The 24,702-nt window shown below is 40.4% G+C and overlaps 2 protein-coding genes across 3 annotated transcripts in view; both read left to right on the top strand.

The window, feature by feature from the left end:
* PRORP (protein only RNase P catalytic subunit) overlaps positions 1–16,660 on the top strand; it is a 34,789-nt gene extending 18,129 nt beyond the window's left edge. For both annotated transcript variants that reach the window (XM_082737837.1, XM_082737836.1), the window contains exons 3-5: positions 11,476–11,624; positions 14,637–14,832; positions 16,335–16,660. In XM_082737837.1, the coding sequence (XP_082593963.1) occupies positions 11,542–11,624; positions 14,637–14,832; positions 16,335–16,466 (411 nt within the window). In that variant the 5' untranslated portion in view covers positions 11,476–11,541 and the 3' untranslated portion in view covers positions 16,467–16,660. The remainder of the gene's footprint in view (positions 1–11,475; positions 11,625–14,636; positions 14,833–16,334) is intronic.
* A 5,694-nt stretch (positions 16,661–22,354) lies between these two features.
* PSMA6 (proteasome 20S subunit alpha 6) overlaps positions 22,355–24,702 on the top strand; it is a 32,784-nt gene continuing 30,436 nt past the window's right edge. The window contains exon 1 of the mRNA XM_082737831.1: positions 22,355–22,461. Within this exon, the coding sequence (XP_082593957.1) occupies positions 22,443–22,461 (19 nt within the window). The 5' untranslated portion in view covers positions 22,355–22,442. The remainder of the gene's footprint in view (positions 22,462–24,702) is intronic.

Here is a 24,702-nt window from a genome sequence, read left to right as displayed (position 1 = left end):
CTGGTTGTTTGCAAGTCATTAGAAGGAAGAGTCATTGCCAGAGACCGAGTGCCCCGCAAGCCACATGGTTTTGAGATCCTTTTTCATATAGGAATTGTATGCGGTTGTGATGTCATTTTGTGTTTTGTTGAGAATGACTTGAGAGAGAAACATTCATAATACTGTTAAGGATAGTGGTAGAGGGGAGAGGGTGAGAGGGTACCTGATTTCACATTTTAAAAATAAAGCAATCTGAGCAAATAAATGAAACAGGAATTTGAAATTCCTGACTCAGGCCTGGACCCCCCACCCACAGATCCTATACTATTCTATCCTGTAAATTTGGAATGGTATCTTCTGTAGCAAATCAGGAGACTGATATTAGATGACTGCTGGTTCGATTATGATTCCACTTTGACCAAAGGTGAATGTGGAGCAAGGGACAATACTTACTCACCCAGCCTCTCCCTCAGCCAGGATGCTGAGTGCTGAAAACCTCCCACCTGTCCCCACTCCTGCTGCCTCTAGGCACTTCTGGCTTCCGCCCTCTCCTGGCTTTTTACGCTGACTGGCTTGCTCTGCGCGTCTGCAGCCTGCAGCCGGCTCCCACTTCCATCCTCACACCAGCTGTATCTCCTCCGTGCCTTTGCCCTCAAGCCTCCCTCTCTCTCTCCCCCACACCGTCCCTCTACCAATGACTCACCTCCTGCAACACACAGAAAATAGAAGCTGTCAGGAGGAGTGAGCTCGTGTTTACACACACACACACACACCCGCACCCCCGCACCTCGCACAGTCAAACCAGTTTATCTCTGCTCAAATCGGTCTTTGTGCTAGAGGTGTTCTCTCTCTCACCTGTTCTCTAGATTCTCTGCCTGTTTTCTCGGGAAACTGGTTCCAACAATCATCCCCTCTATGCCTGTATCTTCAGCTTTTAGCTTGCCGCTGACTTTTTCTGATCAGAGTATAAATATTGTCAAGTCTCTTCCCTCTTTAAAAACAAAACAAAACAAAAAATATCAAACACCTTCTCCCTTCACAGTGAAACTTCTGGAAGTTGGAAATTTCAAAGAGGACACACGACACAGTTTCTGAAATGAAAAAGCAGAATTGATTGTTATTTTTGGTAAGCAAAATAGAGCCATGCTTGTAAGCCAGAGTCTTTCTGAACAAAGCAAACTATGAGCGTATGTAGTTTAGGGAACCAATTGAAATCTCACTCCTGCCCCCGTGGTGTCATCAAAATGACTCCTCCAGGCTGCAGGCCGAGCTTTGGTGTCTCTGTAAGCACTGATACTTATCCTGTCCTTCATAGTCTCTCTGAGAGACTTCCGTCTCCTGGTTCTCCTTTCATCTCTTGCTGTTCCTCAGTTTACATTAAATTGTTTTCTCTTCACTCTACTCTTCAGAAAAGAATATTCCTCATGTTTCATCCTCAGCTTTATTCCCTTGTAAGTCTGTATCCTTCCTGTGATACCTCATCTACTCCGAATGGCTCCACATCGTTATCTCCAGCCCAGAGCCCTCTGCTAAATAGTAGAGTCCTGTCACTGGCTGCCCACTGGATATCTCCAGCCTGGGCGTATCGTGAGCTTTTCTTCTCTGTCTTGCTACCGTCGTTTGTCCCGTCGTCCCAGTCTTCCTTGGTTTTTCTCTCTCCTCATTTCCCACATGAAATCAATGACTAAGTCTGATCAGCTCTGCTCTACTAACTCTCAGAGGGCTCTCTTTCTGTTTTCACTGCCCCGGCCTCCGTTCTCGTCTCTTACTTCAATTATCGCAGAAGCCCCCTACTTGATCTCCTTGCTCAGCCTTCTTGCAGTTTACAGTTTTGATCACTCTAAATTGGGAGTCATTCATGCTCCTGTTTTCAATCCTTTGCTTTACCCCCATTGCCTTTAGGTGGGAAAAGATTCCTTATCACAGCTTACAAGGACCTTTGTGATCTGACCTCTATATTCATTCCGGCCTTTTTTTCTGGCATTTCTCACTGTCATCGCACACTTCTGCGTGAATTGCATCTGACAGCTTGCAGTTCCTCGAATTCAGTGTACTTATAAAGACCTTCCACCTTCAACATGGCATTCCCATTCCTTGCCCAGATAATTCATCTGAAACCTCAGCTGTTGCTTCCTCTGTGGAGACTTCCTAGACTGCCCTCCCCACCCCCCATGTGATTTAAGTGCTCATCCCTTGTCCTCCCTCTTATATTATAGTCATTCGACCACGAACTCCTGGAGGTTAGGGATGACTGTGTGTTTCTGTCTGTATCTCCAGTACCTCCTGCTATTGGCTGGCAGAGAAGTACTCTTTAATGGTTGATGAATGAACTGGAGTTTTCACTGTATCAGGCCACAGATTTAAGCATGTGTACATACGCACACACACACGCATGCACACACACGTAAGTGCACATCCAAAAAAATCCCTGAATCTGATCGAGTCTCTAGATCCAACTATCAATTTATAAGAAAAACAGAGGACCAGAGAATATGTTACACGATACCATAGGGATGTAGTCAGCAAAATCTAAGGGTGGGAAATTCTGTTAGGACAACAGCAACATTTCTTTACTACAATCAAGCAATTGCAATATATGGAGCCTTTTTAGATCCTCATATTTTTTGAAAACTAAATGATGACTCAGATGCACACTGTGTATTTGATATTAAGGAATTATTGTTAATATTTTAGGATGATAATGACATTGTGCCTATTTTTTCTAAGGATCCTTATGTTTAGATGTACGTTCTGACATATTTATAGATGAAATGATATGATGTCTAGGATTTGTTTCAAAATAATCTGAAAGGGAGAATAATCTAGGTGGGGAGACAGATGAAATTGGACTGGCCTGCAGCTGATAGTTATCGAAGCTGGTGACAGACCCCCCAGCAGCTCATTATGCTATTTTACCTACTTTTGTTTGTATTTTTAGATTTCAGTAGTAAAACTTCTATTGTGGCAAAATGTACATAGTGCAAAATTTATGATAACCAGTTTTTCTGTGTTTTTTAGTTTTTTGCTTATGTTCCAGTTACTCTATACCCATTAAATAATCTCATCCCCCAACTCCTACCCCTTGCAACCATTACATTTTCTGTGTGTATGAATTTGACTACTCTCGGTACATCATATAACTGGAATTGTACAATATCTGTCATGTCTGGCTTAATGTCTTAACATAATGTTAACATAATGTCTTCTAGGTTTATCCATGTTATAGCACGTATCAGAATTTTTGTTTCCTTTTTAAGGCTGAATAATGCTCTGTTGTATGCATTTACACATTTTGTTTATCCATCTATTGCTGGGCATTTGGGTTGTTTCCAAAATTTTTCCACAAAGTATCTGATTATGAGAATTCTTTTTTTTTTTTTTTTTAAGATTTTATTTATTTATTTATTTATTTGACAGAGAGAGATAGCTAGAGAGGGAACACAAGCAGGGGGAGTGGAAGAGGAAGAAGCAGGCCTCCCACCCAGCAGGGAGCCCAGCTGGGGGGACACTGGGATCGTGAACTGAGCTGAAGGCAGATGCTTAATGACTGAGCCACCCAGGCACCCCTGGTAATGAGAATTCTAAATATGAGGTATATTGATTATAGTTACCTTGCTGAAGAACTGGCATAAATCTAATTTCTGTGGACATCAGATATTAAGGCTTAAGAGCTTTTAAAGATCTACAGTCCACACAACCCAGGAAGTGCCAGAGACTGCAGGCGGTGGTGTAAAAAGTTAAGAATAGGGAAAGGAAGTTACACTTGTTGTCTAGGATTGCTCAGAAAAGCTCTTGCCCTCATTGGCCTCTACCACCTCTCAGGCAGCTTTTCTACTTCCTGAGTATCCCTACAGTTATTTCTAACACCTATAGCCCTGCCAAATGTATTTTTACCCTAAGCTCAGGAACTACCTTTCAGCAATTTTGTGCCAAAAATAAGTGTGTCACTTACAAGTAAAACAAAAAACAAAGTTTTCATTTGTTCCTGCAGGAGATAAACCAAGTTAGAATGAAAGCTTAAACCAGAAAATGTTTGCATCAAATATTAGTCTGAAATTTGTTCTTAGTCTTCTGGTTTTTGGAAAATTACCCTTTAGACATCCTAAGGAGCAATGGCACAGAGAAGAGCTGTGAGATCTAATCTCAGGTTAGCCTTAAGGTACCCACAGAAAGTTCTGGAGTCAATGTGGAATTTTAGATATTCTCTAGAAGGAGCCATACTATTTAGTTTGTTCTACTATTTGGCTCAGATTCCAGACTCCTTAGACAAGCCCAGAACTATCCCTCTCATCTCACGGTTTCCCATGTTAGAACAATCCAGAGTGGATTGCAGCTTCTGTGGTCACGACTGCCCTGAGCTCAAGAAAATTCTTCCTTATCGTTCTCATCTAAATATATTTCCTGCTTATAGTTTCAGGAGAAGATTGCCTTTTATATCTTCTTCTGGCTATCCAGTACACATTGGATATTTGTCCCATACCCCTTTGTCCTTAGAAGCCCCAGGGTTGGTTTTTTTTTTTTTATTTATTTTTTCCTTTTTAAAGATTTTACTTATTTATTGGACAGAGAGAGAGACAGCAAGAGAGGGAACACAAGCAGGGGGAGTGGGAGAGGGAGCTCAGCTCCTGCTGAGCAGGGAGCCTGATGCAGGGCTCGATCCAGGACCCTGGGATCATGATCCAAGTCAAAGGCAGCCGTTTAACAACTGAGCCACCCAGGTGTCCCAGAAGTCCCAGTTTTGGTTTTAAAGGTTTTGTTTTTTGTTGTTGTTGTTGTTTACTTTTTATTTTGAGATAATCATAGATTCATTTGCAGATGTAAGAAATGGTGCATGGAGATTCCATGTATCTTTTACCTACTCTCCTCCAATGATAGCATCTTGGCAAACTATATTATCACAACCAGAATATTGACCTTGATGCAGTCAAGATAGAGCGATGTCCATCACCACAACATCCCTCCTGTTTCCCTGTTACAGTCATACCTACTTCTTGCCTGACCTCATCAATCCAGGTTGTTGTGGTATCAATAATTTGTTCCTTTTTATCGTTGTTTAGTATTCTGTGATCTGAATGTACCAGTTTGTTTAACTCTTCATCTATTGAAGGACATCTGGATTGTTTCCAGATTTTGGCTATTATGAATAAACATAACTAGTTAAACATTTGAGCACAAGTTTTTAATGTAAACATAGTCTTCATTTCTCTGGGATAAATGCCCAGAAATACAATAACTCAGTCGTGTGGTAGTTGCATATTTAGTTTTACAAGAAACTGCCAAACTGTTTTCTGGAGTGGCTGTATCATTTTAAATTCCCATCAGTGATATACGAATGATTCAGTGTCTCAGCATTTGGTGTTATTACTATTTTTTAGCCATTCTGATAGATGTGTGGTAACACCTCATTGGGTTATAGTTTGCATTTCCCTGATGGCTAATAATGTTGGATGTCTTTTCATATGCTTGTATATCATGTATGTCTTCTTTAGTGCAAGGTGTTAGGTGTTCTTTTGTTTTGTTTTGTTTTTAAGTAAACTCCATCACCATTGTGGAGCTGGAACTCAGGACCCCAAGATCAAGATTCACATTCTCTGCCAACAGAGCCAGCCAGGTGCCCCAAAAGGACTTTGTTCATGTTTTATTTGGATAGTTTGCTTTTTTTTAGCTGTTGAGTTTTGAGAGTTCTTTGTGTTCTAGAAACTTCTTTGTTGAGTATGTGGTTTGCAGGTATTATCTCCCAGTCTGTAACTTTTCTTTTTCGTCTTTTTAACAGGGCCTTTCATAAAGCAGTTTTAATTTTGATAAAGTCCAATTTATCAATTTTTCCTTTTATAGACAGTGTCTAGATACCAAGTCTAAGAACTCTGTATAGCCTGTCATGATGATTTTTCTCCTAGGTTTTTTTCCTAAAACTATATAGCTGTTTAATATTTGAGTCCATGGTCCATTTTGATTGAATTTTTTATATAAGGTATGAGATTTAAATAGAGGTTTATTATTTACTTTGGATGTCCAATTGCTTCAGCACCATTTGTTAAAAAGTTTATCTTTCCTTGGCATATTTGTGTGGGTCTGTTTCTGGGTCATCTGTTCTGTTCTGTTGATCTATGTGCCCATCCCTCTACCAATGTCTCAGAATTTAGATTACATTAGCTCTATAATAGGGCTTAAGATGAAGTAGACTGATTCTTCCCCCTTTATTTTTTTTTCAAAATTGGTTTAGCTATTCTTCTTCGCCTTACCATAAAAGTTTATAATAATCCTGTCTATATATCTACCAAAATATCTTGCTGGGATTTTGATAGGAATTGCTTTAAACACCCACATTTCAATTTGGAGAGATTTGACATTTTTACTGTCTAGAGTCTTCCAATCCATGATCATGGATGGTATTGTTCTGTTCTTCCATGTGCTTGCTGATTTTCTGACTAGGTCATTTGCCAGTTGTTGAAAGAGGAGTATTGAAGTCTCCAGCTGTAATTGTGGATTCATCTATTTCACCTTTACATTCTATCTGCTTTCTTTTCACATTTTTTGCAGCTCTGTTGTTAATATCAATGTAACCCCTCTGTATTTGCTTTGATGAATAGTTTGCAATAGTTTGCATAAGATTTAACTTATTCCATCCTTTAACTTTCCACCAGCCTATATTAGTATATGTGAAATGAGTTTCTTTTAGATAATATTAGCTGGGTCGTGTGTTTTTACCCACTCTACCAGCCTCTTTTTTTTTTTTTTAAGATTTTATTTATTTATTTGACACAGAGAGAGGGATCACAAGTAGGCAGAACAGCAGGCAGAGAGAATGAAGAAAGCAGGCTCCCCACCAAGCAGAGAGCCCAATGTGTTGCTCCATCCCAGGACCCTGGGATCATGACCTGAGCCAAAGGCAGAGGCTTAACCCACTGAGCCACCCAGGCGCCTCTACCAGGCTCTTTTAATTGGTATATTAAAATCCTTTATATTTTGGGGCACCTGGGTGGGTTGGATGGTTGAGTGAGTGTCTCTGCCTTTTGCTCAGGTCATGATCTCCACATCCTGGGATTGAGCCCCACGTCAGGCTCCCAGCTCAGGGGGGAGCTTGGTCTTCCCTTGCTTGTGCTCTCTCTGTCTCTCAAGTAAATAAATAAAATCTTAAAAAAATATATTTCATGGGCTCCTGGGTGGCTCAGTGGGTTAAGCCGCTGCCTTCGGCTCGGGTCATGATCTCAGGGTCCTGGGATCGAGTCCCGCATCGGGCTCTCTGCTCAGCAGGGAGCCTGCTTCCTTCTCTCTCTCTCTGCCTGCCTCTCTGCCTACTTGTGATCTCTGTCAGATAAATAAATAAAGTCTTTAAAATATATATATATATTTCATGTTAGTATTGAAATGTTAAGATTTATACCTGCCATTTTATTTTTTTGTTTTATTTTTCTTGCCTTCCTATGGGCTATGTGAACTTTTTATAGAATTCCACTTTGGTGTACTTATAGTGGGTTTTTTATTTTATTTTTTAATATATAGTATTTTTTTAGTGTATCTCTTTGTATAGCATTTTTCATGGCTTCTCCAGATACTACTATATGTATGTATGTATACACACACACACACACAAAATATCAGTCTGCTGGTGTCATCATTGAAACAAGTTTTCTGTCTTGCCAGGTGGCCTCTTTCCTGGTCCTTTGGCTAGAAAAACAGGCCTTTCTTGGGCTCTTTTTGTCTGTACCCATGGACATTTCTGGATTTCTGGCTTCTTTAGCTCCAAGTCTAGGATATATAAGGCAAAAAGAAAATCCAGGGAACACACTGCCATGTCATTCATCATGCCCCCAGGTCCCTAGCCAGTCTGCTTTTTTCTCTCTACCTTTCACAGTCTTTTTTTTTTTTTAATTTCTCAAAAAAAAATTTTTTTTTGCTTTATGGGGAAAATAGGCATAAATCTCATTTTATACTGTAATTTTTAAAAATTTTATTTTTAAGCAATCTTCACAGCCAACATGGAGCTAAAATTATCAACCCCACGATCAACCCCTCCACCAACTGAGCCAGCCAGCCACCCCTGTGCTGAATTTTATATCTTAAATGTGTTTGGAAACATTTTGATTTGGGGGAACATCAAACTTTCAAAGTCTTTCTGTGTATGTTTTGTATAATGGCTAGGGGTTTTTGTTGTAATTAGTGGCAGAGGTAGGAAAAGTAGATCTACTCCCATCTTCCTAGAAGTGGAACTCCCTCCCAGTTTTATTTTTGATCTAATGTAGAATTAAGGTAAATTTTCTTTTTCTTTACTGTTCTGAGTATACCTCTGACTCTGACCCAGCCCACTAGATCCAGCCTTGGAATTTACCCCAGAAGTCTGCTCACAGCTAGACTCTTACAGAGTTTCAGGCGAGTACTCTACTCTGTATACACATCTTTCTTTCCTGTGTCTTTCACTTACACTCCTTTGTTTGCATTGTTTCAGATAGAGAGCTGGTAGACCTCTAAACCACAAGATGGTGCCCCAGAGCAGTTCAAGCTAATCCTTTTCTGTTCTTCTCTGGCCCCTATTTTTAACTTAATATTAGCAAACTCAAGGCTGTTTATCTAAAGCAGCATATGGCTCTGAAGACCCAACTGTGTTTTTCTTTAAGCCACATCTTTCCGGTTGCATGAAAATTTAAGCAATCATTAAAAAAAAAGTTATTGTTTGAATTTTTTTTTTCCTATCTTTCATTTGGTGAGAATTCATATGGAAAATTTTAAAAGTAATTGTCATTCCTCTTAGTGAATCAAGTTGCCATTTTGTAATTGGGCTCACTGAAAATAATCCTAAAGGAAAGGAATATTATAGGGGTGCCTGGGTGGCTCACTCAGCTAAGCAGTTAAGCATCTGACTTCCTCTCAGGTCATGATCTCAGGGTTCTAGGATCTAGGATGGAGCCCTGCATCTACCTCCGCACTCAGCAGGAGTCTGCATGTCGCTCCCATGTTCTCTCACTCTTTGCCTCTCCCCCTCCCCCTCCTCATGCTGTCTCTCTCTCAAATAAATAAAATCTTTTAAAAAAGAAAGAATGTTATGTGTGCATTCTGAAGGAGATGCACCTCTCTGAATGTCTTTTGAGGTATTTGAATCAGAGAGCCAAACTTCCTTACAGTATAGATGTTTGCTTTTGATTACTAGCCTAACTTTATTTTTTAATTTTTTTAATATTATTTATTTATTTGACAGAGAGAGACACAGCGAGAGAAGGAACACAAGCAGACAAGCAGGGGAGTGGGAGAGGGAGAAGCAGGGTTCCCACCGAGCAGGGAGCCCAATGTGGGGCTTGAACCCAGGACCCTGGGATCATGACCCGAGCTGAAGGCAGCTACCCAGGCGCCCTAGCCTAACTTTTTAGATGATGGCTTAAAGATTATATGAAAATGTATGGTTATTCCACTGGTAGATACATGTGAACAGTCTTCAGGTGGTAGGGTATGAGTGGTTGCTGCTTTGTCTTTCTTCTGGTCTGTATTTTTCAAGTTTCGATAATGAGCAACTTTTATGATAGATAAAAATAGATGTTGAATATATTCGTCAGCTAAGCAGAAAATATTTATTAACCATCTAACAAATGTAGATTCGGCATATATTTTTTCCTAGCCTTAATAGGCTCGCTAAAGACAGGGACCAGGTCTTTTTTTTTGAGATTTTATTTATGTGAGAGAGAGAGAGAGAGAGCAAGGGGACTGGTGAGCAGAGACAGAGGGGGAACCAGAGTTCCTGCTGAGCAGGGAGCCTGATGTAGGGCTCCCTCCTAGGACCCCCGGGATCGTGACCTGAACCAAAGGCAGACTCCTACCCAACTGAGCCACACAGGTGCCCCAGGGACCAGGTCTTTCAAAATTTTGTAAGCTAAGATACCTACCATGTGCCTTATATGTAGAGAGACCTGGGAAACAACTGTTGAATGAACATAGAAGCCACTATTCCTACCTTTGAAGGAAGGAATTCTGTATTACTGGTTATAAAGCTTTGACTTTAGAGGCCTTACACTGGTCTTGATACATTTTTCTGCTTAAGTATTAGCACACATTCATTGGGCAAGTTGTGTCCACTCTGTCTTAATTCTAGAACTAATAATTAGGGATAATAAAAACAACTACAGTTTCCTAAAATAATAAGATTAGTAATGGAGTAGGATAGATGATATAAATCCAAAGCATCAAACAGTAATATTAAAAATTTGACCCTAACTAAATTTATTCTTAGACTGTTAGAGAGTCTACACAGATATAATATTTAATTTGTGCTAAAGCAATGTTTAACAACTGACCAAATAAATGAATGAAGTTTTATTGATTAAAGAATTTTAAATAATATCCTAAAAAGCTTGAGAAGAAGTTAAGAGTTAAGGGAAGCTGGATTAAAATCAGTGCTTTTTACAGATGCCTGGGTGGCTTAGTTGGTTAATCGTCTGCCTTCAGCTCAGGTCATGTTCCCCAAGTCTGAGGATAGAGCCCCACATCAGGCTTGCTGCTGAGTGGGGAGCCTGCTTCTCCCTTTCCCTTTGCCTCTACTTTTGCCTGACAGAGAGACAGATCTCTCTGTCAAATAAATAAATAAAATTCTTTTAAAATAATAATAATAAAATCAGTGCCTTTTCCAACCAAGACTCAAGAATATTAATGGTTTCTTCAGTGACTTTCAATTCCTGATTTCATAGGCTTAGAAACTGTTATAAAGAACTTCTGTATTTCTGATACAATATTAATAACTTAATTTTTCATTAACTTTTATTTTACTTAGTAATATCCATTTATAGCTTAGTTTAGTAAGTTGTAAATAAAAGTAATCTATGGACTTCTTATGAAAGATTGAATATAAGCAAGCTTACCAAGTTACTAGATTTGTTAAAAATCCAGACTTTTGAGAGGCAATTATGTGCACACAAGATGGGTGGGAAGTAGAGAAAATGGGAGTAAATTCACTGAAAAGGAGCTAGAGAATAGAAATTGACTGATCTTTGAGTGGAAAAAAAGGATTTCAGTGAAAGATAGCAGTCTCACCAGAATCATGGCATAGAAAAGTTGGCTGAAAAGACACAATCTAGTCCAGGCATATACAAACTGTATAAAAAAAGAGAGAGAGAGAACCCTTTATTCAAGTGGAAACTTATGCAGAATATGATATAAATATACAAAAGCTGAGATATTTTGGTTGAAACAGGGTGGAGACTAAAATGCATCCTCCTTGAATCTCCCTCTGTCTATCCCAGTGGACTCTGTCGTACGCACTTGAAAAACAATTCATCCTGTCTCTGCTTAGAAATACCCCCTAGACCCACTGAAATGTAGCCTGACTAGTAGGCAGGTGGTAGACATTTATTTGTAATAAGGAAACCTTTTCTTCAGGCTTACAAAGATAGAAAATTATTTTAAGGAACATTTTTTCACCCCTTACCAGAAAAGAGTGTTTTACCATTGAGACTAGCAGCTGGAGGATCTACTCCACTTTGAGAGTCTTCCCTTGACTGTCTTTGTGTTTTCTAGCTCTTGGATGTGGTCTCCCAACTAGCCAAGCAGAATCTGCAGCTGCTGGTCCTGGGCCGAAAGCACATGCTAACACAGCACTCCAGGTGGAGAAAGGATGAGATGAAGAAGGTGCAGCAGCAAGCCAGCTGCTTCTTTGCCGACAACATGTAAGTACTGAAGGTACTAGGTGAATTACCCTAGGCCCAAGTCATCTGCTTGGTAGTTACCTATTTTCGCCATTTTTAAAGTACATGTGTATGAATCCAAAAAAGGATTTGAGCAGCTTACAAAAATACACTTCCTACAGCAGGATACATTTAAATAGATGAGGAAATCAGGATAAAGGAGAACTAGGAGGAAGATAAAGTCAGAAGTAAGAGGAGTACACAGAATGCATGCTATAAGGTCCTACAAAGATCATTCAACAGATATTTTATATAAATGAGCACCTTCAGTGTTCTTGGAAAACAGCGGTTGTTCACGAAGTCCCTGCCCCTTCTTGGGACTTAACATAAACAGGTAAACAAATAAAAAGATAATGTAATTCCAGGCAGTGGTTAATGTTAAGAAGACAGTATAGCAGAGTAAATACGTAAGAAAGGATGAGGTAGGGGGTGGGTCAGAGGGTAGTAGATGGGGTGGTCAGGAATAGCCTTTGGGAGAGGACAGATACAAAGAGAGGGAGTCACTTGAGAAAATAGGAGGGTGGATGGAAGAACATACCAAGCCGAGGGAATGGCAGGTGTTCAAAAAGCCAGGGAGCCAGGAGTGTGTTTGGCATTTTGGAAGACAGCAAACAGACCAGTGCAGATGAGCTGTAGCAGTGGGAAGAAAAGTGGTAGGTTCCAAGGTCAGGGAAAAGGCAGGGACCACAGTACAGAAGACCTTGTGGGCTCTGGCAGGCAAGCAGAGAACGTGAATTTTATTCTAACTATAGAGGTAATGCTGCCGTGAGTGAGTGTCTCAGGAAGCCAAAGGAACATGCTAAATAAGGTCAGTGACAAAATGGTACAGTGTCCATAAAGAAGAAAGCATCAGCTCTGGAGGGGCACAGATCCTCAACAGTACATGTAAAGTTTTAAATGCACATAGTTTTGGGGCGCCTGGGTGGCTCAGTGGGTTAAAGCCTCTGCCTTCGGCTCAGGTCATGATCCCAGGGTCCTGGGATCGAGCCCCGCATCTGGCTCTCTGCTCAGCCGGGAGCCTGCTTCCTCCTCTCTCTCTGCCTGCCCTCTGCCTACTTATGATCTCTCTCTCTCTCTGTGTCAAATAAATAAATAAATAAAATCTTTAAAAAAAAAATAAAATGCACATAGTTTTACATCTGATATATGTGGTGACAAAAGTTTATTTCTAACCTTGCATGGATAATGTGTGTCCCTCAGCTGATCTAGGTTTCATTATACTGAATGTGATAGCTTCAGGATTTGTCAGTATTCCCCAAGTTCTTTGTTCCTAAAAGGGTAAAATGGCTCCCAGTACATGGAGCAGGAGGCTAAGCCCTCATTCAGATCCCAAACCAATCCCTTTTATCTTTAGGTAAGCCCTTTTCCATACTCCGGGAAAGGGTTGCTTCTCTGTCTCCCAAGAGCAGAAGACAACAATAACGTCCTTCACACCCTCGCTTTAGGCAACAGTGGGTAGACATGAGGAACACAGGCTTTAATTGGTCTGCCCAGTTTCAGAGCATGGCCCTGCCACCTCCCATCCGGGAACGTATTTCCCATCTCTGGCTCTTCCCCATATGTAACCCCTACAGGGTTATTGTGAAGATTAAATGAGAGGATACCTGTAAATAATATATATAAAACTGTGGCAGGGCACCAAGTACATGAATCATATTTGTAGTGCTGTTATCATCACTATTCTTTTTCTTAGATGGAGGAATTGGATAAATGCAGTGGTAAAACCAAAGAGCTTGATGGAAATTGGTCCCATGCCTGGCTTGGGACTTGTATTTATTATGTCCTTTCAAGTGACTTTCTGTGGTTTGGATTTGAATATCTAAGTTTTTAACCTTAATTCTGTTTTCCACTAACATGCCAAAGAAGTCTTTTTAGACATATACTCCAGAGAACAGCAGAGTGAATCCCCATGTAACTGTTACCCAGCTCCAGTGATTACCATCATTTTTCTCATCTCGTCCCATATAACCCCTTGCATTTTTTTTTCTCTTCCTCTCTCTTTTTCCTAGAGATTTTTAAAGCAGATAGATTCCAGTCATTTATCGTTTCATTTGAAAAAGTTTGTTATAAAATAAACATCAAATGGTCCCACTTTGGGTCATTTGGATCAAGGCATAAGACCTAGCCCATGCTGCAGTCCGAGTCTCCTGAGCCAAGGCAACCCCTGCTGTTCTCACAGCACACCTCCTCCAGTGCGAAGTGCTGAGCTTGAGGGTCTGTTGGAGAGTGAGTCACAGTCTGTTCTCAAAGTAGGAGATGCCTTCGGGTGTGGATCTGGGTGACTTCCCAGAAGCTGCTATGAGATACCAGTTTTAGCTTTAAGGCAGCCCATTATTTTTGGTAGCTTTGCTGCAGGGAAGTGTCATCCTGTCCTACTAATATTATGAACATTTTTTGCATTTGAGTGAGGAAAGGGAAAGGAAGTAAGGGCGTGCTCTCTGGTGCAAATGGGCACAATACCCAGGGCATCCAGAGAACAAAGTTTGGAATGTGAAGAGATAATTATTGTTAGAATTTCCCAATCGAGCCAAATTGAGCATTTGCATTCCCTTCCCCTTAGCTTTCCATTTTTTGTTCTAGATAGTGCTTTCTACTAACAAAAGACTTGGAGGTGGTTGGTTTATAAGCATCACTGGGATTATGTCACTTAAGACTAAGAGCACTGGGATACCTGGGTGGCTCAATGGGTTAAGCATCTGCCTTCAGCTCAGATCATGATCCCAGGGTCCTGGGCTCCTCCTTTGCAGGGGTAAGGGGTATTTCTTGCTCATCAGGGAGTTTGCTTGTCCCTCTCCCTCTGCCCCCATCCAGCTTGTGCACTCACTCTCTGTCTCTCATATAAATAACTAAATAATGTCTAAAAAAAAAAAAAAAAAAAGAATGCAGAGCACCTCTGAGGAAAGCAGGATAAGAAGTAAGAATCATGGTTAAGAATGGTATCGTCTGCCTCCCTGGGGCTGTGCTTGATTGTCTTCTTTTTCCTGCCTGGCTCAGCTCAGAGGATGATCCGTTCCTTCTGTATGCCACACTACACTCGGGGAACCACTGCAAGTTCATCACAAAAGATCTGATGCGGGACCACAAGGCCTGTCTGCGTGATGCCAAGACCCAGCGTCTCTTCTTCAAGTGGCAGCAGGGACATCAGCTAGCAATTGTTAATGGGCTTACAAGATCAAAAATAACCTTTCAGGTTTGTTATCTGTTCTCCATATAATGTCAACAAAGGCTGGTATAGTCAAAGAATGTTGTGACTCATTGGAGGTTTTAATTGCTTGGTTTTTCTCAGCTTTAGGTTGGTACTTGGAATTAGCCAGTTCCTGGAAACAGAAAGTTTGCCAGGGCAAAAGTTTTCATAGATCAGCCCCACATTAATTGACATAGTGAAAACATCTGCAATGTCATCAGTTGTGACTTCAATTATGTCACTGATTATAACTTGTTTTTTATTTTCATACATGTTTTTTATTTTCCTGATACTTGTAGTAGCTGAACCTTCCTTATCCTTTATGCTTCATCATATTTCTGCTAAGAAACTCCTTTTTCCTGTTAATCCACTTCTGCAGCATAGTCTCAGCTGAGTTCTCCTTTGATTCTAGTTTAGATTCCTGCAAATTTAAGGAATGTCTCTGGGTGAAAGTGAAGGGAGAAAATCCAAAGGCAAGTTATTATAGAAAAATACACTAGTGAATGATAAATGTGGTCCAGTGGTCAAAAAACATACAAAACAAAAGATCTATACAAATAATCAAGACTATAGGAAATGATACAGGATGACTGGCTTGGTTTTCTCAACAACAAAAAATTACAAGAATAGAGATGAAAAGTAAAGCTCTATTTAAAATTAAGAGATAATTGGGACACCTGGGTGGCTCAGTTGGTTAAGCAGCTGCCTTCGGCTCAGGTCATGATCCCAGCGTCCTGGGATCGAGTCCCACATCGGGCTCCTTGCTTGGCAGGGAGCCTGCTTCTCCCTCTGCCTCTGCCTGCCACTCTGTCTGCCTGTGCTTGCTCTCGTTTCTCTCTCTATGACAAATAAATAAAATAAAAAAATCTTTAAAATTAAGAGATAATTTAGTAATAACCTAATTTCAACTGTTGTTCAAAAAAATCAACTGTAAAATATATGTATGCACATGTAATACTTGGGGAAATGTGACTAGTAGATATCTGATGGAAAGGAATTAACTCTTAAGTGTAATAATAGTATTGAATTTATATTTATAAAATGGATCTTATCTCTTAAAGGTACATATTGACTATTACAGAAGAAGTGATACAATATCTGAGATTTGCTTCATAGTAATCTTCGGGGGTGGTAGGATGAAATAAATTTAGCCATGTGTTGATAATGGTTGAAGCTGGGTGGTACCTGGGAGTTCATCATACCATTTCTCTACGTTTGCGTATATGAAATTTTTCTCTCACATGGAAAACTGATAAAGGCAAGTAAAGGGATACTATCGCCTATAAATGTAATAATACTCCTACAGAGAATCTTTAACCTCAAAAATGAACTCACCCCCAAAAAAGGAACCCCTAATACTAGGGTTCATCTTCATAGAGCTAGTTGCTCTTGTTAAGTAAGAGAGAATAATCCTGAAGCAAACGAGAAGTTGTCAGAAAAGAAAGGGAAATGGCCAGGTAACCCCTCAGTGTTGTTCTCAATGTTTGGTTCCCTTTTAAATTCAACAGCATATCCCCAGTTACAACACAGTGGTGCAGACAACTGGAGACTCATGGCACATACCATATGATGAAGACATGGTGGAAAGATACTCCTATGAAGTGCCAACCAAATGGCTGTGCCTTCACCGTAAGACGTAAAGACTCTACCCCATGCTGAACTAGTGTGTGGGTGCCCTCTGGTTGGCATCAGAGCTCTTCGGTCGATGCTTGTTCAGAGCAGTGCTCCTGCATGCACAGTGGCAGGAGCCACTTTGTCCTGTTTGGTCCCATTGGTTTGCATGTCAACAAATTGACCTTTTTTGGATTAAATAAAACATAATATCTTTTCATAACCAGTTGCATTTGTTTTTGGAGACTGAATCCATACTTAGGGAACTCAAGGCAGAATGAAGCCTACATTCTGGTGGGCCAGCTACCCCACTTAACCTGGGCAACAAGTGCTTCCCATATCCATTTTGCTACTCCTCACCTCACGTTCCACGTCCCCCAACAGCAGAATCGATGCATCGAGGCCTAGGCTGCTCATGTTGTTTCTAAACCCCTTCTCCCATTTCTGATATTATCTCATCCTGTACAGATTTTCTCCTACTCACAATGAATCACTTAATGTCCTCTGTGATAAACTGGCCAAGATATCAGAAGCTTATTGGCAACTTTTACTTACCACCCAATGATTTGGGTTGGAGGAAAAGGAGCAATTCATTCTCTTTAGCCTCTGGCCATTTGCTCTTCATTCTATAATGCCTTTTTCAGATTAGTTCAATGTTTTGTGAACACTATTAACTCTATTGCTCAGCATATGAGACTTCTTTAAAGGATGCAGATTTTTTTTTCATTTAATCAAGTTTGACTTAGTTTAACAAGTCATAACTTTTCATATTTGCCTCTGTTTTACCTACTTGCCAGCAAGCTTACACCTCACTGAACCTTGATTTTAACTGGAAATATTCATGTCCCAATACTTTATGTTCTTTACTCAGTCATACATACTTACTGTATGGTTTAATATTCAGGAATAGGCCAAACCAATCTGTGGTGATAAAAATCACAATAGTAGTTTTCTGAGGCACGGGCTGGAACTTTCTGGAGGGTGATAGAAAGTTCTATATATTTATCTAGATGATGCTAACTTAGGTGTATGTGTATATTAGTCAAAATTTATCACACTAAATACTTAAAGTGGATGCATTTACATCAATATGTCAAAAAATGTTAACATTAAAAAGATAATTATCTAGGGAGGCCTGGGTGGCTCAGTCAGTTGAGCTTCTGGCTCTTGGTTTGGGTTCAGGTCATGATCTCCTGGGTCATGGGATTGAGCCTTATGTCTGACTCCTCACTCAGCAGGGAGTCTGCTTGAAGATTCTGCCTCTCCTTCCTATTTGCTTGCACATGCTCTGTCTCTTTAGAGCTCTATAAATAGATAAATTTTTTCTTAAGATTTTGTTTGAGAGAGAGAGAGAGACAGAGGAGAAGCAGGGAAAGCAGCAGAGGGAGAGGGAGAAGAAGACTCCTCCCTGAGCAGGGAGTCTGATGTGGGGCTAAATCCCAGGACCCTGGGAACAATGACCTGAGCCGAAGGCAGGCAGACAGTTAACTGGCTAAGTCACCCAGGTGCCCTAATAGATGAATCTTTTTTAAAAAGAATTATTTACATGAAATAAACAAGTAAATTACCTCATTTACATAAAGCCATATACACAATTGTTAAGTAGGGCATGTAGTATGCAGAGAGAGACTATCCAGGAAAAACCCAGGAGGGGATGTTTCATCTCCTTATCCATTTACTGGATCCTACACTGCTGCACACCTAGACAAAATAGCTCTCCAGGGAAGTGCTTAATAAATTGATAATACTGAAGATGCTAAGGGTCGGAAAATTCTCTTAATCCAATCTGGTTATCTTCTACATTTCACAAACTACATACTTAGAAAGCTGTGCTTTCAGAGAATTAACCTTTTTCTAAACGAACTATCCTAGTTTTAGGAAAAATTTTTGAAAAGAAGAACGCATTTGTTAACTAAACTTTTCTAGAAGACTAATGCAAAGCCCTTATAAGGAGCATGTGGAGAATGGGGGAGGATACAAAAGGAATCCTGGAATGTTAAGAGTAGGAGTGATCCTTGAAGACCATAAAATCCATCGGTAGCATTTTATAGAGGAAGGACAGACCCAGAAAGATGGAAGGGCTAGTTAGGGGAGGGGACCCACAGCTAGTTAGGTTTCAACCATAACCCACCTTCCCTGATTCCCACCCAAATACTCATTCTTCTTCACACTGATTTAGGCTAGAGTAGTTCATAAAAACTCAGACAGACTGAATGGTAGAGTACCCAGTATTTAGATTCAGGAAGTCTGTTAGCCACATAAAAGAAAGGGGGCAGGGCACCTGGGTGGCTCAGTGGGTTAAAGCCTCTGCCTTCAGCTCAGGTCATGGTCCCAGGGTCCTGGGATCGAGGCCCACATCGGGCTCTCTGCTCAGCTGGGAGCCTGTTTCCTCCTCTCTCTCTGACTGCCTCTCTGCCTACTTGTGATCTCTCTCTCTCTCTCTGTCAAATAAATAAATAAAATCTTTAAAAAAGAAAAAAAAAAGAAAGAAAGAAAGGGGGCAGATTGAGAGCAAAGAAACAAGGGAGTACCTCTTTAAAGGGTCCACATCTGTAAAATGGCTCATTGGTGTAGAAAATTGGGTAAGGAAATTACATTATTTTTTAACGCTTTAATACTGTTCAATAAAACTCTGGGAAGGACAGTTGGTTGAGCCTCTTGGTTTCGGCTCAGATCGAGATCCTGAGATCCTGAGATGGAGCCCTGTTCAATAAGGGGCTGCTTGAGATCTCTCTCCCTCTTCCTCTGCCCTTCCCCCTTGTGCTCTCTCGCGCGCTCTCTCTCTCTCTCTCTCTCAAATACATAAATCTTAAATACATACATACACACAAACAAACAAACCCTGGGGCTCCTGGCTGGCTCAGTCAAAAGATGGGACTCTTGATCTTGGGGTCGTGAATTCAAGCCCCACATTAGGTGTAGAGATAACTAAAGAATAAAGATTTAAAAAAAAATAATAATAAAGTCCTAATTTCTGGTTGACCGGAATTGAGGTACATCTGTTCTTTGTTTTTTGAGTAGGGCAATTCTAGGACTGTTCAGGGTAAATCACACTGACACAGGACCCTGGCGAATGCAGAGATCTGACGGAAGGAAGGCAGCTGGTACCAAACACTTGGGCTGCCCTTTTGTGTTCTGATCACCTGCGTGGAAAAGAAAAAGCTACATGTCAAGCAAGGTCCGAGACAATGGGAAGAGGAATTCTTTTGAAAGTTGTGCTCTCAAAAAAAAAAAAAAAGGAAAAGAAGAAGAAAGTTGTGCTCTGGATTGATATCATTTAAGTCAGCTATGAACAAATGAAGGCATTGAAAGGGCATTGACTCTGCCACTGATAACTGCTTCTGAGTGCTTTGTGCTTCCCCCTGACATGCTCCTGAATTTACAGTCTCTTTTCCTTACTACTATTCTGTAGACCCCAGAATGAGAAGATCTCAAATGGGAAGCCTGAGTTAATGATTCAGGACTTACGTTGGCACTACCTCACCTCTGGTGTCTTGTTCTTCACGTTAAATTAATTTTTGTCTTCAGGTTTGCACTTCAGTAGAATGGCTTGCTCTTTGGTCCTTTTTTTTTTTTTTTTTAAGATTTTATTTATTTATTTGACAGAGAGAGATCATAAATAGGCAGAGAGGCAGGCAGAGAGAGAGGAAGGGAAGCAGGCTCCCTGCTGAGCAGAGAGCCTGATGCAGGGCTTGATCTCAGGATCCTGGAATCAGGACCTGAGCTGAAGGCGGAGGCTTTAACCCACTGAGCCACCCAGGTGCCCCTGCTTTTTGGTCCTTTAACAGGTTTGTCACTTTTTTTAAAATGGCCCTGATGCACCATAAAATGCATCATATATGTTCATGTTAGATTTCTTTTTTCGCTAATACTTACATTCTAAAGCAGGAATGGAAAGGAAGAGTGTGTTATATGGGCACCTGAATTCTGGTCCGTCATGGTGAGTCTTACATTCATTGGCTAAAAATTAATATGATCAGGGTAATTGAGGGCAAAGCTAAATGGAGTTCAGATCTGGTATTTCAGCCATCATTCAGTAATCTGGAATTCCTAGAGTGAAAAACATCTAAAGGCACCCTTGTGGGAATGACTGGGAATATAGGAATATAGACCACTGAGATGAAATGGTGATATTTAGATTTAGGTATTCTTTAAGGCTGGGACATAAGCAGATCGAACTCTCAGTATAAGCAAAGGGACTTCCATTTAGAGATCTGCCTAGAGAAAGCTATAGAAAACAGTGAGATGAAAAAATACAAGAGAAAGCTGGTGCAGCCACTCTGGAAGGCAGCATGGAGGTTCCTCAAAAAGTTGAAAATAGAGCTACCCTATGACCCAGCAGTTGCACTATTGGGTATTTACCCTAAAGATACAAATGTAGGGATCTGAAGGGGCATGTGCACCCAAATGTGTATAGCAGCAATGTCCACAATAGCCAAACTATGGAAAGAACTTAGATGTCCATCGACAGATGACTGGATAAAGTTGTGGTGTGTGTGTGTATATATATATATAGTGTATATATATGTATATATACATACACACGGGTGTGCGCACAATGGAATACTATGTAGCTATCAAAAATGAAATCTTGCCATTTGCAATGACATGGATGGAACTAGGGGGTATTATGCTGAGTGAAATAAGTCAATCAGAGAAAGACAAGTATTGTATGATCTCCCTGATATGAGGAATTTCAGGGGCAGGGCGGGGGATTTGGGGGTAGGGAAGGAAAAAATGAAACAAGATGGGATCTGCAGGGAGACAAACCATATGAGACTCTCAATCTCACAAAACAGAGGGTTGGTGGGGGAGGGGGGATAGGGAGAGGGAGGTTAGGTTATGGACATTGGGAAGAGTATGTGCTCTGGGGAGTGCTGTGAAATGTGTAAACCTGACGATTCACGGACCTGTACCCCTGGGGCTAATAATACATTATGTGTTAATAAAAATAATTAAAAACAAAAAATAAAATAAAATTCTATGTCCCACACTTAAAAAAAATAAAATAAAGAGAATACCAATGAGTAAATGCCATAAATCTTGAGAAATAATCTTTAATTTCTCTTAACATGTCTATTTCATGGTGTTTCATAATTCCCTAAAGCTCTCTGTTCTGAGGTTTGTTTTTTGTTGGCAGTATTCCACTCAGTCCTTCCACATACACCACATACACCACTTGCATTCAACTGGGAATTAAAATAAACAGGAAGACAATTATCTAGTCACTGATGGCAGCTAAAAATAGTTTGTGTTGCCACTAGATTGCTCACAGTACATTCTTATCAAATGGATTATTAAGGTAACCATGACGTGTTGTAAATAGCAGCTGTCATATGAAGGGTTTTTGGTAGTTTCTGACAATAAATGTGACATAAATTTCAACCACATTAAAATAATTATCCCTTGGGCGCCTGGGTGGCTCAGTTGGTTAAGCATCTGCCTTCAGCTCAGGTCAGTCCTGGGATTGAGCCTCTGTATCGGGCTCCCTGCTTGGTGGGGAGCCTGTTTCACCCTCTCCCTCTGCCTGCCGCTCTGCCTACTTGTGCTCGCTCTCTCTTTCTCTGTCAAATAAATAAAATCTGTAAAATAAATAAATAAATAAAAATAATTACCCATCTTCTCTTTGGTGTTAATTAAAATCCAGCCCACAAGACCAAATACTTGAGAAATCACTGCTAGAGACTGTCATTTCTAATGGTAGAGACAAATTCATTTTTAAAGAGACCAGTTCAGATTGCCCTTTCACTCTCAGCTGGACCAGAACATTACTTGGTATCAAGTTTAGTTCACATCAAAATACTTAAAATAAATTATTAAAACAGATTTATTTTGCTTTCTATGACTACATTAGAACAGAGAATGCCAGTGCCCTAACAAGTGCCAATGGAATTCCCTGACAATTCTACTGTTCATTTGGCCATTTCAGGCAGGGCAGTGTCCCAGCCTGGGAGAAGAGAATGGGCCTCCACACCTCCATGAAATAGGTTCCTTTGAAAGTGGTTATGGCGGGTCTTCCCAAAGGTAAGATGTACTATATTACCAAGTTGTTTTTTTTTAACCCCAAGATCAAGACGCGTGCTTTACCAACTGAGCCAGCCAGATGCCCCTATCACTAAGTCATTAAAAATAAAATATTCTTATAGTTTCTTCCTTTCTTTAGTGACCTTGTCTTAGAAGCCAAAGCTGCATTTTTTTCTATTCTCTGCTCCAAAGCTGAGCTATCTATTGCTACTAAGTTTTTACACATATATACATATATATATATGCCTATTACATATATATAATTTTTAAAGGATCATTCTCTATAAACTCTTGTAACTTTTTTTTCACCTGAGAGAAAATGAAAACTTCTTTGTTTGTATAGTCTTCTACCACTTCATCCTCATGAACTCTAATCATAATAATGTGAATTCCTAAAGAGGGGTGGCTGAATTAAGCTAGGGCCTTGTTGTCTACCATAAAATACTACTTGCAGAGGTGTGTACTCAAAGTCCTCAAGGCTTCCTTGAGTTCAGGAGGAAATTCGTGTTCCAGGAAGCTGTCACGCTGATAATATCTATTGGCTCAAATGAAGGGTCATGTCCTTTGGCATTTAGTCTAGTTTTCGCAGGCATGGTCAGATCTTTGAAGAAATAGGTCTTTTCCAAGTTAGACCCTCTAATGTCTAAGTACTAAAGAAACTCGAGTCATACCAAGTTTTTGAAGAGAGTATCATGAAGGATCACTGCTTTACACAGATAAAGAGCTTTTTATCTTTTAAAGCAAATCACATAGCTCTTTTTGTACTGACACACCAAGGGAAGTTTATGTGAGGAAATCAGAGTCGAACAGCCTGTGCTTTGTGTCAGTAGATTTTTTTATTCCCACCCACTGCCGTTAGGCCCAGATATTCCAACACCACCCATGTTTTGGTCTCGTTTCTTAACCTTTAGGTCATTTTGGCCCCCTGTGAGATGGCCAACTTGAGCCTTTTAAATTACTTAAAAGTGTTCCAGCTTCAGAATTTCAAACTTTCGAGTTCTTCATTTGGACCACAACTTGTTATCCGCCCCACTCCTTCATCCCAATAACCAGCTCATTGGTGTGTTCTGAGATCCATCCCTTCTTATTTTAAAGGCCTCAGTTGTCATTCCCCATCTGGGTTTGCTTGCCTTCTTCCCCATCCCACCCTCGCTCGCTCTCTCTCTCTCTCTCTCTTTTTTAAGATTTATTTTTTTTATTTACTTATTTTAGAGAGAGAGAGAGAGAGCGGGGGAGGGGCAGAGGGAGAAGACCTCAAGCAGACTCTGTCTGCACCGAGCATGGAGCCCGATGAGGGACTCAATCTCACAACCCTGAGATCATGGGCTGAGCTGAAATCAAGAGTCAGATGCTTCACGGACTGAGCCACTCAGGCACCGCCCACCCCCATCCAACTCTTAAAGCATTTATCTTAGAGATGGTTTCAGTAGCACCATGGATTCTTTCATTCCTTTCACCTCCTGCACTGCCTTTGAGAAACATCATTTTGGATAGCTCCAAACCATTCTACTTCATTCCCACACAACAGTATTGCTAGTAATTATATAGCTAGAACTTCACTCCCATTCAAAGATTCTGGTTTTCATCTTTCATTGAATTCCCATTCATTTCCTGAAGGAGCTCTCTTAGCTTTTGCAATCTTAACTTAAAAAATAGTTTATCTCTTGGAACTTCCATTTCCTTTTCTGTTCAGTGGGGAAGATGGACTATAGCAGTACTTTTCAGTCTTTAATGGGCATAGAATCATCCGGGATCTTGTTGAAAATGCAGATTCTGAGTTGGATCTGGTGTACCTAGGGATACAATGCTGCATACCATGTCTTGAATAGTATTTTGAGTAGTGGCAAATGAGCTCAAGCTTACATTAATACAACAACACTTGTGAGTTTAAGTCCTGCATCATCACCTCACCATTCTCACTGTCAGCAATGACTTAACTAGGATCTGCAAGCTACCTGTCATGAGCCTTTTCAGCAATTTTTGCCCTTTCCAATAACTTTCCTATCCTGACCTTTTCTCCCTTTTCTTCAAATACTGAATATTTTCTCCCTTTTCTTCAAATATTGAAGATGACAGAAGGGTTGACAAGGGTCATAGGAAAGAGAACCAGAGAGGACTCTGCCTTGAGAGGTCTGATGGGAGCCAGATGTTGGAGGGAATTAGGGTTGTCTTGGGCTGGAAGGGAACTTCTGGCTTCTCAGAGGGTTGAAGAAGGAGCTGCAAGTGGCCACCTACATATAA

Source organism: Mustela nivalis (assembly GCF_964662115.1).
Source record: "Mustela nivalis genome assembly, chromosome: 6".
Taxonomy (NCBI): domain Eukaryota; kingdom Metazoa; phylum Chordata; class Mammalia; order Carnivora; family Mustelidae; genus Mustela; species Mustela nivalis.
Note: the sequence above shows the minus strand (reverse complement) of the source record. Positions and strands in the feature narration are given on the sequence as shown.